The 13,675-nt window shown below is 43.6% G+C and overlaps 1 protein-coding gene across 3 annotated transcripts in view; it reads left to right on the plus strand.

Moving 5' to 3' along the window:
- Positions 1-1,366: 1,366 nt before the first annotated feature.
- Positions 1,367-13,675, plus strand: part of LOC147886044 (S-adenosyl-L-methionine-dependent methyltransferases superfamily protein) — a 101,152-nt gene continuing 88,843 nt past the window's right edge. For all 3 annotated transcript variants that reach the window (XM_087396347.1, XM_087396349.1, XM_087396348.1), the window contains exon 1: positions 1,367-1,764. In XM_087396347.1, coding sequence (XP_087252473.1) covers positions 1,689-1,764 — 76 coding nt within the window. In that variant the 5' untranslated portion in view covers positions 1,367-1,688. The remainder of the gene's footprint in view (positions 1,765-13,675) is intronic.

A 13,675-nucleotide genomic window follows, 5' to 3' on the forward strand; every position in this document is an offset into this window, starting at 1 on the left:
AACTTATAACTTGATTAGAAATTAATCATGTATGCAATAATAAAACTATTTTACCAACATTAAAATTAAATAAATTATAAACTAAAATAAAGAATAGTTTTAGAGATTTTAGGAACACACATACATGAGATCTAAAGAACTTTATCAAACAAGATTTTTTTTTTACAAATTACAATTTGGAAATCTTAAGAACAAGATCCACAGAGCTCTAAACTTAATAGAAGCACAAATTTACATTCTCATAAGAGATCTTACAATGTCAAAAGAGATTATTAAGAACTCACACAAACAAAATAAACTCCATACACACTCAAATCTTTTCCACTCACAATTGATACCTACTTTAGAAACATAGAAGCCTATTGGCCCATAGGAACAAGGTAATCCCAATCAAGTAGAAAAATTTGATTTTGTGATTCGAAAATTACGAGAAAATTGCTCAAATGATTTGATGGGGAGACTAAATGAGGAAAAAAAAACGCTGCCACATCACGTTTTTTAAGGAATCCACCACATCATCTTATAGTATTCGAATGAACACAATTTATTGGTACGAATAAGCAAGTATTCATACGAATAACTGTTCGTACAAATACGAATACGTGTTGTGATCCTATATATGCACACAGAGGAGCTTTTAGTGTTCATCTCGCACTTTGTTTTTTAAGAGATCAAAGAAGAAAAATAAAAGAAGGTTGGCCTTGGACGTTTCTAAAGCAATCTTAAAGGTCCTAAGAAAAAAGAGGTTTCTTTGTGTGAGTTCTTAGGACTCACTTTTGAGATTCTAAAATCTCTTTTGTGAATGAGTTCGTTTGTGTGAGTTCTTAGGATCTCTCTTTTGAGACTCTAAGATATCTTTTGTGAATTGTGATTTGTGTTACGTTAAATGGAATAGAAAATTCTCATGAGGTTCTTGAGGATAATAGCTAACAATTCCAAATAATTTGGATCTTACAACTTCTATGTGAAAACCTTTGATGAAGGAAAAATACAAAACTCTACTTAATAACTCGTGACCATCATCTTCACATATGCATACCTATATCTTTATAACCACAATATGGTAAAACCATCGCCACCATACTATACACTAATACAAAAGTGAAACAGTGGATGGAATATGTTCTTGAAATCCACTATGGTCATTCAACACATAAAATTGCATGTAGCTTAAACAAAATGAAAAGCTTGCATGATGTGGCATAGCCACTAAAGACACTCCTAAAACATACCCATATATCCTCATTCTCAGGAGAGCCTATTCTACATACATGCCTTGAAAACATGACATGAGATTCTAGGTTTGAAGTACTTCAATATGAAGTCAGAGTACCCTTCTTTTTCACAAGATTGTAGTAGCTCCAAGACGAGTCACTCTTTTTTTCTTTTACACAGCCACCCCACACTCACCCACCTGCGGTCCTATCGAGGCGCACACCCCCTTGGACTCGTGGATACAAGGTCCACAACAGTGGTTAACTCATGCACAGACCGGCCTCCCGTGACTTGAGGATTATGCTCAAACCTCTCTCTTCTAATGAACAAGGTCACATGCAATAGTTATGTGTGCGTGCATAGGCACGCTACAAAAAGAAGCTCATGTAAATTAGGTGCAACTTCGAGAGAGAGTTGATCGAGAGCTTAAACTTTGGTGGCTTTATCGGGCTTGCTTGTACGGATCGAAAACCATGGATGATGCACAAGAGCGAAAAAGCTTGCAAATCTATCCTCCCAGAACAGACTTAATCTCGGAATTTTGGCGAGGTATGATGATTTTCCAATTGTTGTAATGTAAATCCTGCACTCTCATACTTTTCCCTGTGGCTGTGCCTTTTGCGCCAGACTGGAACTAATATTCCTCTTAGTGTGGCTCCCGGCTTACTTGATGAAATGCCCAATCTAGCTAAGTATCAGACTTCCTGTCCCAAAGCTACGTCAATCTTGAAGAAGGGAAAGCAAAAAGATAACTACATGAAGCATATTCATTTTCCACCATAAGATCCATCGTGGGTATCATAGGTCACCCTTCCTGGCTCTCGTCGTGTGAAGTTGCTGTACTTACGTTGTGGGTCCTAGTAATTAGCTGCATTGTGTCTATAGAGGATAGGGCTTAACTACAGCACTAGCAAGTGGGGCTTCAATGGGAATCACAGACAAATTCAAGCCACTGATTTCCAGTTTAGTGAGAGCTTTAAGGACATGTTTCTTCAAATTTCATTGTTTATGGTTTTATCATGTATAATGTAAAATCGGTTTTTTCTTTGAAAGTCTTTGCATATCGAGAATGTCCACGTTATCCACGTGTCTCTTGTAAATACACAGCGCGTGAAAATTGTAGGTTGGTGACCGGTTTTCAAGTAAAGTCTTTAGTATGGGTTCCTAAGGTAGCCAATTCTTTGCTCGAATTGCATGCAACTCTACATTCTAGGAAAGGGTATGTTCTCACCAATGCATAATTGTTATTAGACGTTGTGGCGCAAGCTTCTCACTAACTTGTCATGCCATAAGCTGCAGATGCCCATGAATATACACATCTAAATTCATCGGCGACAGGCAGATAGCAAGAAGAGTGTAGTGGGAGTATTCCATTCGCCACCAACCAAGGGAGAAAAGATACTCTCCAAGGTTGATGTTGTAAACTTCTTAAGTTGAATCTCCTTTTAGTCAGTGCTTTAAAAAGTGGCAGTAGTCGAGGATCAGAGAACTAACTTGAGATTGTGGCATGAGAGGTTTGGTCACAGTAACTACAACAATTTTTTAGAGATGTATAGATAGGTTCGGTGAATGAATTTCCACAGATGGCAAGCATCTTAGATTTGTGCCTTGGGTGATTCAAGATAATCTATCACAACTGTGTAGTAATGGGATTTAGGTATAAGCCCTGATGTCACTTTCTTAAAGATGCAACTGACATGCATCCTTTTTCATGGGCTACTATGGATAATTTATCTAGACTCTCACCACGGACGCCTCCATGCATGCCAACAAACGAGTGCCCACGTGGTCCTTATCCATCTACTCAACACGGCCCTTGTAGAGGGTTGCCACCTTCCCAACAGGGATGAGTGTGGGCTAAGAGAGGGCAAGGAGTTGAGAGAGGGCTGAGTAAGGGCTGAGAAAGGCAAGGGACTGAGAGTGAGAGAGGCAAGACCCGAGAGCAGAACGAATGCCAAGGTCCAAGTGGAGGAGTCATGCGTGATGGTGATGTTATCTGGGTGAGCTTCCGTGAAAAAGCACCCCCCCCGCAGAACGTGCGCTCAAAAAAAAGTCGGAAGGAGCACACCTAACAATTCGAAGCGTTTCAAAAAGCCTAAATGCTTCAAATGGCAGCTACCCATTAGGTGCGCGCTTTGAATCTACCATGCTCAAGAGACAAAGTCTCAACCCCAAGGGAGTTGTTCCCATTGCACCCTTGAAGTGCCTAAATGAGTGATTTGTGAGAAGGTGATGATATAACCAATTGAAGATGTAAGTGTGAGACAGAGTAGCCAAAAGCACTAACGAAGGACACTTCAGTTTATAAGAACACCAAGAGTACTAAAGGATTACATCCCTGAGAGTAGTTCCACAGGAGCAAGGAGGTTTCACCGATTGTAGGACAAGGTTTAAGCATCTAAAGTATGCTTGGATGGCTCACATGTGAGCAATCAAGGAGAAGGTCTATTGATGATGCAAAGTGAAGGCCTGCTACAAAGGTAGCTTATTCTGATTCAAATTGGGCTAGAGATGGGATTCGACACACTCTCATACTCGATACTATTCGTCTTGCCGAGGGCAAAGGCCATGTAATGCCTCACAAGAAACAATCAACGGTCTCTCTTTCTTTTGTAGAGAATGCAAAAGCAATACGGTTCTGTATTGCAATATTGTAAAATTAGTGCAAGAAGGCTAAAATCATATTTCAAACTATTCATATACTAAGCATATTAGCACTAAGAACATTTGTATCTTCGAGAAAAAGGAAGGGACCAACATCAAGGATCATTTGCTTTAGATAAAGGAGTTGAAATTTCATCTCACACATATTTGGGAAGGGGATATGCTCTCATGAAATTATGCAAAGTACCCTCAATGGTCTTGTTGTATCACGTAGACTGCTTGTGATAGATATTTTAGCCAAATAAACCTTTCAATTTTAGATATACTTGCAGGTATTTTGATGTAGGAATTGCAAGAGAATGAGGACATTTACAAGCAAAGCACTCAATGCAGTGATTGTCATTGTTTGCTAGAGAAAGAAAGAACGAAAGAAAGAAAGTCTATGAACTTCCACTGGAGACCAAAAGGTCTATGGGACAGCAAGAAACCCTCTAGTACATTTGCTTTAGGGAGGGTACATGGCAGCTCCCAAGGAGTGCAAAAAGCAACCCATATTATTTAGAGTACCTGCATGATAATCTGGAAGAGTAAACAGCCATACATCAGTTTAGACTGAGAGTCTTTTGGTTTTGATTTAAACTCTCTGATTAGTGCTACGCCTTCACGGTAAACTGCCCATTTTCCATCCTTTCTAGCAGCCTTGACTTTAGCTAATTCAATTGCCTTAATCTTGAGTTGAGCTTGTGTAAGCTCTTGTGGTATCCATACTTTGGTGCCCTTCAACTTGTAAGAATGTCGAAGAAGCTTGATTTGCATATCTTTTGACTTAAGAGTAAGGATTGCATGACCTCTATAGTGAAGAATAGAAGCTGGCTTGGAGTCGTCATCATCTTGCTCATCATCATTCACCCATTCAATGTTGGGCAAGCTTGCTTTGATCTTTGTCAATATTTCACTATATGTATCCTATACCAATCTTTTGGGAGTCCCCCTATTCTAATCTTCAGAGCATTATCACATCTAGCTTCGTGTTCTTTAAGTTGAATATCAGGCTTACTTGCTTTGTTGTCCACTTCCTTCTTAGCAGTTTGTACTTCACTGTGAATCTTTATCTTTGACTATAGAGACTAGCTGCGGGGTAGGGGGGGAATCCTTACAAGATTTTACAGCCTCATCAAGTACTGCCTGCTTACTAGGCCCTTCCGGAATGTGAAGTCGGGCCTTTACTTCTGCTAGCTCCAATCGTAGCTCTCTCACTGCCTGCTGTAGATAAAAAATCTGATCCTGTTGCCCGAGGATGGGCTGTTTTGAGCCTTCTTGTTGGTAATTCTGTGCATATGGAGAGGGTGTCATGGCTGCAACTATAGAGTATCGAGTCCTGATGGATGTTGAAGGAGTTGAGGGAGTTGAGGGGGACTTGGAGGAGAGGGTAGGCCAGTCCATAATTGGCTGTATGTTGAACCCCCTAGATTAACCTAACCCCCAGGTTGGGTTGGGGGTTTAGCCGTTAGGGAGGACTAGGACTAGGTGCGGATGGGACGAAGGTATGGACAGGCTGTACGGTATAGGGAGAGGCTGAGCGACTGTACGGGAGCGGCTGTACGGAGGTACATATGGAGAGGCTGAGCGGCTGTACAGAGGTACGGACAGATAGGTACAGCGGTACGGAGGTACGGACGGAGAGGCTGAGCGGTACGGGGGGAGAGAGAGAGAGAGAGAGAGAGAGAGAGAGAGGTGTGAAGGAATAAATTTATGTAAGAGGAGGGTTCACAAGTAATACAATTGGAAGAATTTATTTGTATGCTAATATAACTTAGAACAAGTCTTCTAACATGGTGGTGACCAAGGACAAGGCAGTGGTAAAGAGAAAGGGATTGCCTTAGTATGGAAAGCATGGCCATTATGCGAAGTCTTGTTATTACAAGGAAAATTTTGATCAATAGAAAGTCTGTGCAAGAACCATCAGAACATAGTGACCACTTGTTTCATGCTGTTTCCTCTGGTCTTTGGCAATGAACCAAAGAATGCATGATATGTGGATAGAACTGCATTAAGCCACATGATAGCAAATAAGGACTAGTTTTCCCAATTGAGATTTATCAATGATCTTGAAGACATTGAGCAAGCAAATAATAAAATTTCAACTGTCAAAGGTATTTGAGTCGTAGATATAAGTATGCTGCATGGAGGGATCAGGTGTATTAACAATGTGTAGTATGTGTAGATCTACTGCATATACATATGTTTTGTGATAGACAGGTTATCTGCTAATGGTAATGGAATGTCACAGCACAAGGGTGAAAGCCCTTGTAGCAGTGACACCTGGCACGACCCCCCAGTAGCCCTGTTTGGGACCCAGTTGGGAGGGCCAGCACCAGCCCTTCAAGGCTGGTCTGGTTGACCCGATCGGCATGGTCGGCTGGCCCTACCACATGGTTGGCAAGGTCTGCTTGGCCAGGTCGGTCAAACCGACCAGCTGGTCAGCCAAGTCGACCAGGGGCCAGTCCTATTATAAGGGAGTCCAGCCCCCATTTGGGGCATTCAGTCGCTTTCTCTTCTACAGTCGCAATTAGGGGAGGTTTCATGCGCAGTTTTGTATGCCGATTTGGCAAGCATGTAAAACAGAAGTCAGGTCATGCCATCAGTATAAATAAAGCAGTGTACTATAATTAGGTAGATCTCTTGTATCTCTCATGCTTGAGTTCCCCATCTATTTTCCGCATGCTACATGGAATTCTAGGTGATAGACTTTGAAAATCGAATGTTATATGTGGTTAAGCGTTAGCATCATTCATAATTGATGGTGGAGGGATTTGGCATTGGATACGTGGTCATATAAGCATTCTTAAGATCACAACTTGGTTGAAGGTCTTACTGATGTGAGGGAACTTATGAAGGGTGTATGATAGACGAAAAACCGTCAAGATGGTGCTAAAACAGCAATTGAACTGCTTAAGCTTGTGCAATACTTATGTTGTGGCACTAAGGCATATTTCAAGCAAATGGAAGGCAATGGTTAAAAGATACTCTAGATGGAAATGGAGTATTTATCTCATGAAGTTTGAAGGATCTTCCCAAAGTGTAATAAATCCTAGTAATCTAATATCATTAGTGAGCTAAGGTGGAAAAAGGGTGACTGTCATGATAATAGAAAGCAAGAGATTTGTATTGCATACGATGTAGAAGTGTGTGATCTATACAATGAGGCTCTCTTGAGAGCAAAGAGTCTCACTTGGAAGAGTTGTGCGCGCCAAAGGATATGTGCGTGAAGAGGTGTGTCCTCTTGTGAAAGGTCCTTCATGAGAAGTTACATTACAATGATAAAGTACAAGTGTTCACTTCATAAAATGTCTTCCTTCTTAAAGAGTTGTTACACTTCATTTGCCCAACTTGTAAAGGGTTGCACCTCCTGGGGAGTGTCCCATTCGAAGCGGCATACCTTCTACAATTGTCCATTCATTAAATCATCTATAAGTGTTGAAAATAGGAGGGAATGAATCACTCAAACCTCCACCCAAGATCTCTCCAACTCTTACACACACTCAACTCTTATAGATGATCACAGATGCAATAAACATTTACTCAGAAATAACTTGGACGGAGAGAGAGAGAGTATATTCATCCACCGGATGGTGGGCAGAAAAAAACAGCTCACAGGGAGCAATACAAAATACAGCAAAGTGCTGGAGAATACTGAAGGACTCTCTCTCTCACAAACTGCTCCAGAACTGAGTGCACAGCACAGCCTTGGAAGGAGGCTTTCAGTCTTGCACTGGATGCTGGAAACAATGAAGGAGTGGGCCTTTTATAGGCACTGCCCAGGCCCCTTGGGTTGACCGACCAGCAGGGTCGGTACCCTGGTGGCCAACCAGGTGGCCCTAGAAAACCGACCAGGGTTGGCCCTCGTTGGGCCGACTTGGCTTGCCACAGGCCCCTATTTAAGGGTGCCCTGTACAGCCAGTCTGCGCGATGCAGAAGCCTCCAAGTGAGGCCTAAGGCCCCGTATATTCCTGCTGTTGCAGGCAGCAACCAGCCCGTGTGCTGGTTGCCTATGATGCCAGCCTGAGTCTCTCTCTTTCCCCAGCCCTCCTACCTCTCATTGCCCCTTGTCCCCTCAAATCGGGGCTCACAGGTGGGCACAGTGAGTTTCTAACACCCCCCCTCAATGTCACAACTTTGGGCCAATCCCCATGCGTTTGATGAGGTGCTCCATCTGTTCTGGAGGGAGTGCCTTCGTGAAGAGGTTGGACAAGTTGTCGGCGGTACATAAGCTCGATCACGTCGTCGATGATGAGCTCTTGAACAAAGTGGTAATGAACTTCGATGTGCTTGGTCCGCGCATGGTACAGTGGATTCTTGGCATTGGCTATGCAACTCTGATTGTCGCACATCAGCACTGTTGCGTCCTCCTGATATGTTGGGGTAAAGGCACATTGCCACCCCTTTATTAAAGATATGACACCTATGACTGTCTTAAGACAGTCATAGAGTGAAAAACCTAATCCTAATTAAACTTAAGAGTTTGTGGTGTGGCTCATTACTTCACACCCACATCTTTGGTGTCACTCCTCTCTCTCACTCTCTCCCCGTTGTACTTCTCCCTCATTCTTTCCCTCTCAACTGGTATCAGAGCCTATCCCTCCCTCTCCACTCCGGGTCTACCCCCTCCCCCTACCTTCTTCCCTCGGGCCTAGTGCCCTAGTGGCCAGCAGGGCGGCAGCGCGGGCAGCAGCGTGTGGGTGCAGGCAGCACGGGCAGCACGCAGGCGCACGCGTGGGCGCAGGCAGCGCGCGCAAGCATCGAGCCGATTCGCGCGCCGTACAGTCGTGTACGGATGTACGGCCGTCCGTACAGCTGTACGGACACCGTACAGTCGACCGTACCGTACGGACCGCCGTACGGACTGCGACAGGGAGGTGCATTTCGATTTGGAGCTGCGTCAAGGAGCTTCGTCAGAGAAGTGCATTTCGAAAAATTTTTTTTCTTTGGATCTGTACCCTGCACAGGTACAGCAGGTACAGTGGTACTTTGCACAAGTACACAGGTACAGAAAGTACAGCAGGTACTGCAGTTTTTTTTTGGGAGAAGAAGGAAAAGGAGAGAGAGCACTCTGCTCTTCATTCCCGGATCATTTTCAGCTCTCAAAACTGTGTGTTGAAGGTATAGCAAGTACCTTCGAGTCCCTCGTGCTTGAGGTGACTAGTACCACAGTGTGTGATTGATTGCACAGTTATCTTATTGCGGGAAGGTAATGCCTTGATTTTGCAGAGGACTTTTATGCTTTTGCTGAGTGCAAATCTCAGCTTTTGGGTGACATTTTTCAAAGGGCTTTTGCCTGGAAGCTTATGCAGTGTATGCCTTGAGGCAGTGTGGAGCCAGGGAGCCCACATTGGTCTTGTTTCCGCAGTGTATTCAGTGACATTTCTGCAGGTCACATTTTGTGTACGACACCTTGGAAAATCTCAGTTGAGCCACGCTTGGCCAGGGCGCATCGAGTTTACTCGGTCCCTAACTGTCCATCGTTGACAGTGCTCAAAAGATTCTCTTCAGTGTTTGTACGTTGGGATCTGTGTTGTTATTGTGTACACAGGGCTGTTTATGCATTGCATTGTCAGGTGAAAGTGCCTGGAGAGCGCTGCATTTTGTATGCTACCTCAGTGTTGAGGTGTGTTTTACTTGGTACAGGTGTCAAATCACGGGGCTTTTGCCCAGATTTTGCTTTAGAGCACTTGGGTTACTGTTTGAGATCTTCAGATGCCTTTTATCCCCTTGGCAGAAGGGTGATTGCTTGGGATTTGTCCCATTTTCTGTTGCAGGTTTGTGACAGGCTGAAGAGTCTGGAGCTTCTTTTTTTCAGTGAACAAAACAGTGTATGACAAGTGGTTTATGCATATAAAATCAGTGCAATACCTCATGTGAGGTGGGAGAAGTGATCAGGACAGCAGTGTTTTGTGCTTCGTCAGCTGATGATGCACTGTTAAAGCACTTGTGGAACAGCTGCAGCATTCTGAAATTACTGTTTTATGCCTATTTGAGCACGGTACAGTGTGTCAGAAGGTACAGTAACTGGAGGGAAATTTTTTCTGTTTTGCTGCAGATTTTTTGACAGTAAAAACAGCACTATTGTGAGTGCTCCTGACTCTTGATAGAGCAGGTTTTTTCTGAGAAATCAGAATTGTATTCAGTCTTTTTTTACTTACAGGGAGTCAGGTACTTTCCTTATCTGATATGGCATCAGGGGGAAGTGAATCATCAATTCTGAACATAAAGAAATTGGAAGGGGCACACAATTATGCATTATGGGCAGAACAGTGTTTGAATGTACTTTTGCTTAAGAAGATTTCTAAGCCCATAAGGGTGAAGGGTGTCAAGCCATCTGACATGGCAGATGATGAATGGGAGGAGCTTGATTTGTCCGCAAGGGCAGCTATCATGCTTACTATTTCTGATACTCTTGTGTTCAATGTTCAGGCTGAAAAGACCTCTTATGGCCTATGGCAGAGGCTAGCAGAGTTGTATGCCCAAAAGAGTTCAGCCAGTAAGGTTTATTGGTTGAAGAAGCTGGTTGATCTTCGCATGAAGGAAGGTACAACTATGACCTCACACTTGAGTGAGTTCAATGCCATCTTTACACAGCTAATTGCACAGGGATGAGGAGTTCAAGGCTACTTTCTTGTTGTGTACCCTCCCTGAGAGTTGGGACACATTCAAGACCACCCTGTCAAATTCAAATGTCATTCTTATGTATGCTGATGTGGAGAGCTCTCTCCTTATGGATGAGATGAGCAGGAAGAACAATATGGGCAGCAAGTCTTCCAATGCTTTGCAGATACAGGAAAGAGGCAGGACTCAGCAGAAGGGGAGATCTGCTAGTAAGTCCAAATCCCGCAGTCAGTCTCGTGGCAAAAAGGATATTGAATGCTTTTATTGTGGCAAGAAGGGACATGTGAAGTCTAAGTGCTTCAAGTTTATACGGGATCAGAAAGCCAAGAAGGCTGAGGCAAAGGATGCAGGCAGTGGAAGCAAAGGCAAAGGCAAGGCCAAGGTAGATGACTTGGATGCAGTGAATGTTGCAGCAGAGGACAGTGACAGTGACAGACATGATGTTTTATGCTCTTCTGCTGTAATTGCACATACTTTGGTTATTGATGGCCATGACATGCACACCTGGCTCTTGGATTCAGGTGCTTCTTTTCATGTTACTCCTCATAGGGAGTGGTTTACTTCCTACACAGGTACTCATGGAGTTGTTCACCTTGGGAACAACTATGCATGTCAGATTGCAGGGATTGGCAATATACAGATAGTATTCCCTGATGGACGCATATTTATGCTTGATGGTGTTCGCCATGTGCCGCAAATCAAGAAAAATCTGATTAGCACTGGCTTGTTGGATGACAGTGGTTACCACACCACATTTGGGGATTCCAAATGGGTGATTACTGATGGCCAGGTTGTAGTGGCTGAGGGTTATAAGAGTGATACCTTGTACCCTCTTTATGTTTCCAGTGTAGCTAATCATGTTGTTGCCATAACCGAGCTGCCAAAGGTTTCATTGTGGCATAGCCGGTTGGGACACGTGTCCGTTAAAGGAATGCAAGAACTGTCACGTTTGGGTTATCTGCCGTCTCTTTCATTTTCAGATTTGCCTACTTGTGATCATTGCATATTTGGCAAGCATTCTATGACTCCTCATAAGAGGAGAACTCCCCAAAATAGAGCACCACTTGATCTAGTGCACACTGATTTGTGTGAGATGCCACAGCTATCACTAGGGGGTGCAAAGTATTTCATTACTTTTATTGATGATGCCACACGCAAAGTGTGGGTCTATTTCTTGAAGCATAAGAGCGATGCCTTAGATGCTTTCAAGAAGTTTGTCGCTCAAGTTGAGAATCGGACAGGTCGCAGGCTGAAATGCCTCAGATCCGATAATGGGGGTGAGTATGTGTCAAATGCTTTTGTACAGTTTTGCGAAGCTAAGGGCATTAAACAGGAACTCACAGCCCCTCATAATGCATCTCAAAATGGTGTGAGTGAGCGGATGAATCAAACTATTCAGGAGAAGGTTCGATGTATGTTGTCTTATGCTGCATTGCCCCATGGCTTTTGGGCAGAAGCCGTGCAAACAGCAGTTCACATAATTAACAGGTCGCCGAACAAGGCTTTGGAGTTGAAAGTGCCAGAGGAGATGTGGTCTGGCAAGCCACCTTCATATAAGCACTTACGTGTATTTGGCTGCGAGTGCTTTGCTCATATACGCAAAGAACTGCGCACCAAACTGGAGCCAAAGTCTTCCAGATGCATCTTTATGGGTTATGGTGACGAAGGTGAAATGGGGTACAGGTTATGGGATCCCGTTAAATGGAAGATTATACGCAGCAATGATGTCATCTTTAAAGAGGATAGTGTACACAAAGAACCCGTGCAACCTGTGGAATACAGGAGGGTTGTTTATGATGATGTCGGACAGCAAAGAATGCCCATTTATATGCAGCAGCAGGCTGCTGCAGATAACCCTGTTCAAGAGGGTATACAGGCTGAAAATCAGCCAGATAATTTTGCCAATGATGCACCACTGAATATGCCAGCAAATGGGGCTGTAGAACAGCCAGATATGGTGGTACAGCCACCCGTCATGCATGACGAACAGGCTAGACAGCAGCCTAATCCGGAACATTTTGTTAGGAGGAGCACCCGTGTACAACGGCCTCCTGACAGGTTTGTTCCAGGAGCCAATAATGTGGCTGATTTTATTATGCTGACAGATTGTGGTGAGCCTTCCAGCTTCAAGGAAGCTATGGGAAGAACAGAGAAAAGGAAGTGGGAGAAAGCCATGCAGTCAGAAATGGACTCCCTACTTCAAAATGATACATGGGACTTGGTGCAGCTATCTGCAGGCAGAAAGGTTTTGCCATGCAAGTGGGTTTACAAAGTCAAAGTGGATTCAAATGCTTTACCGAGGTATAAGGCCAGATTGGTTGCCAAGGGATTTAAGCAGGAGAAGGGCATTGACTTTGATGAGATCTTTTCCCCTGTAGTCAAGATGACTACTTTGAGAGCAGTGTTAGCTCTTGTTGCTCATGAGGACATGGATTTATGTCAGATGGATGTGAAGACTGCTTTTCTTCACGGAGATCTCCATGATGAGATCTATATGAGTCAGCCAGAGGGATATGCTGTTAAAGGGAAAGAGCAGCTTGTGTGTAAGCTCAAGAGGAGCTTGTATGGACTCAAGCAGGCACCAAGAGAATGGTACAAGAAGTTTGATGCCTTCATGCAGTCCCAAGGGTATCATAGGTGTGAGACCGATCATTGCTTGTACACCAAACGGGTAAAGGATGGCAGTTTGATGCTACTCATTCTATATGTGGATGACATGCTGATTGCCAGTAAATCTCAGCATGAGATTAGTGCTTTGAAGAAACAACTGCATAAGTCTTTTGACATGAAAGACTTGGGTGAAGAATGGCAGGCTGCCATGCAGGCAGAGATGGATGCTATCCTAAAGAACAATACCTCGGACTTAGTGGCCAGGCCCCCGCGACGGAAAGTCATCGGCACTAAGTGGGTATACAAACTCTTAAGTTTTATTAGGATTACGAGGGAAAGTCATCACCAAAGATGTGGGTGTGAAGTAATGAGCCACACCACAAACTCTTAAGTTTTATTAGGATTAGGTTTTTCACCCTATGACTGTCTTAAGACAGTCATAGGTGTCATATCTTTAATAAAGGGGTGGCAATGTGCCTTTACCCCAACAACCTCCCACCTAAAGGCCAATGTGCCTAAAGGGGAGAAAAGAATAAAAATTACAGCAATATACAGTTACTGTATACAAGACCATAAAATAAGA

This window comes from Dipteris shenzhenensis, chromosome 25 (genome assembly GCF_047967505.1).
Source record: "Dipteris shenzhenensis isolate YYH24624 ecotype China chromosome 25, Dip_SZ_1.0, whole genome shotgun sequence".
NCBI classification, from domain to species: Eukaryota; Viridiplantae; Streptophyta; class Polypodiopsida; order Gleicheniales; family Dipteridaceae; genus Dipteris; species Dipteris shenzhenensis.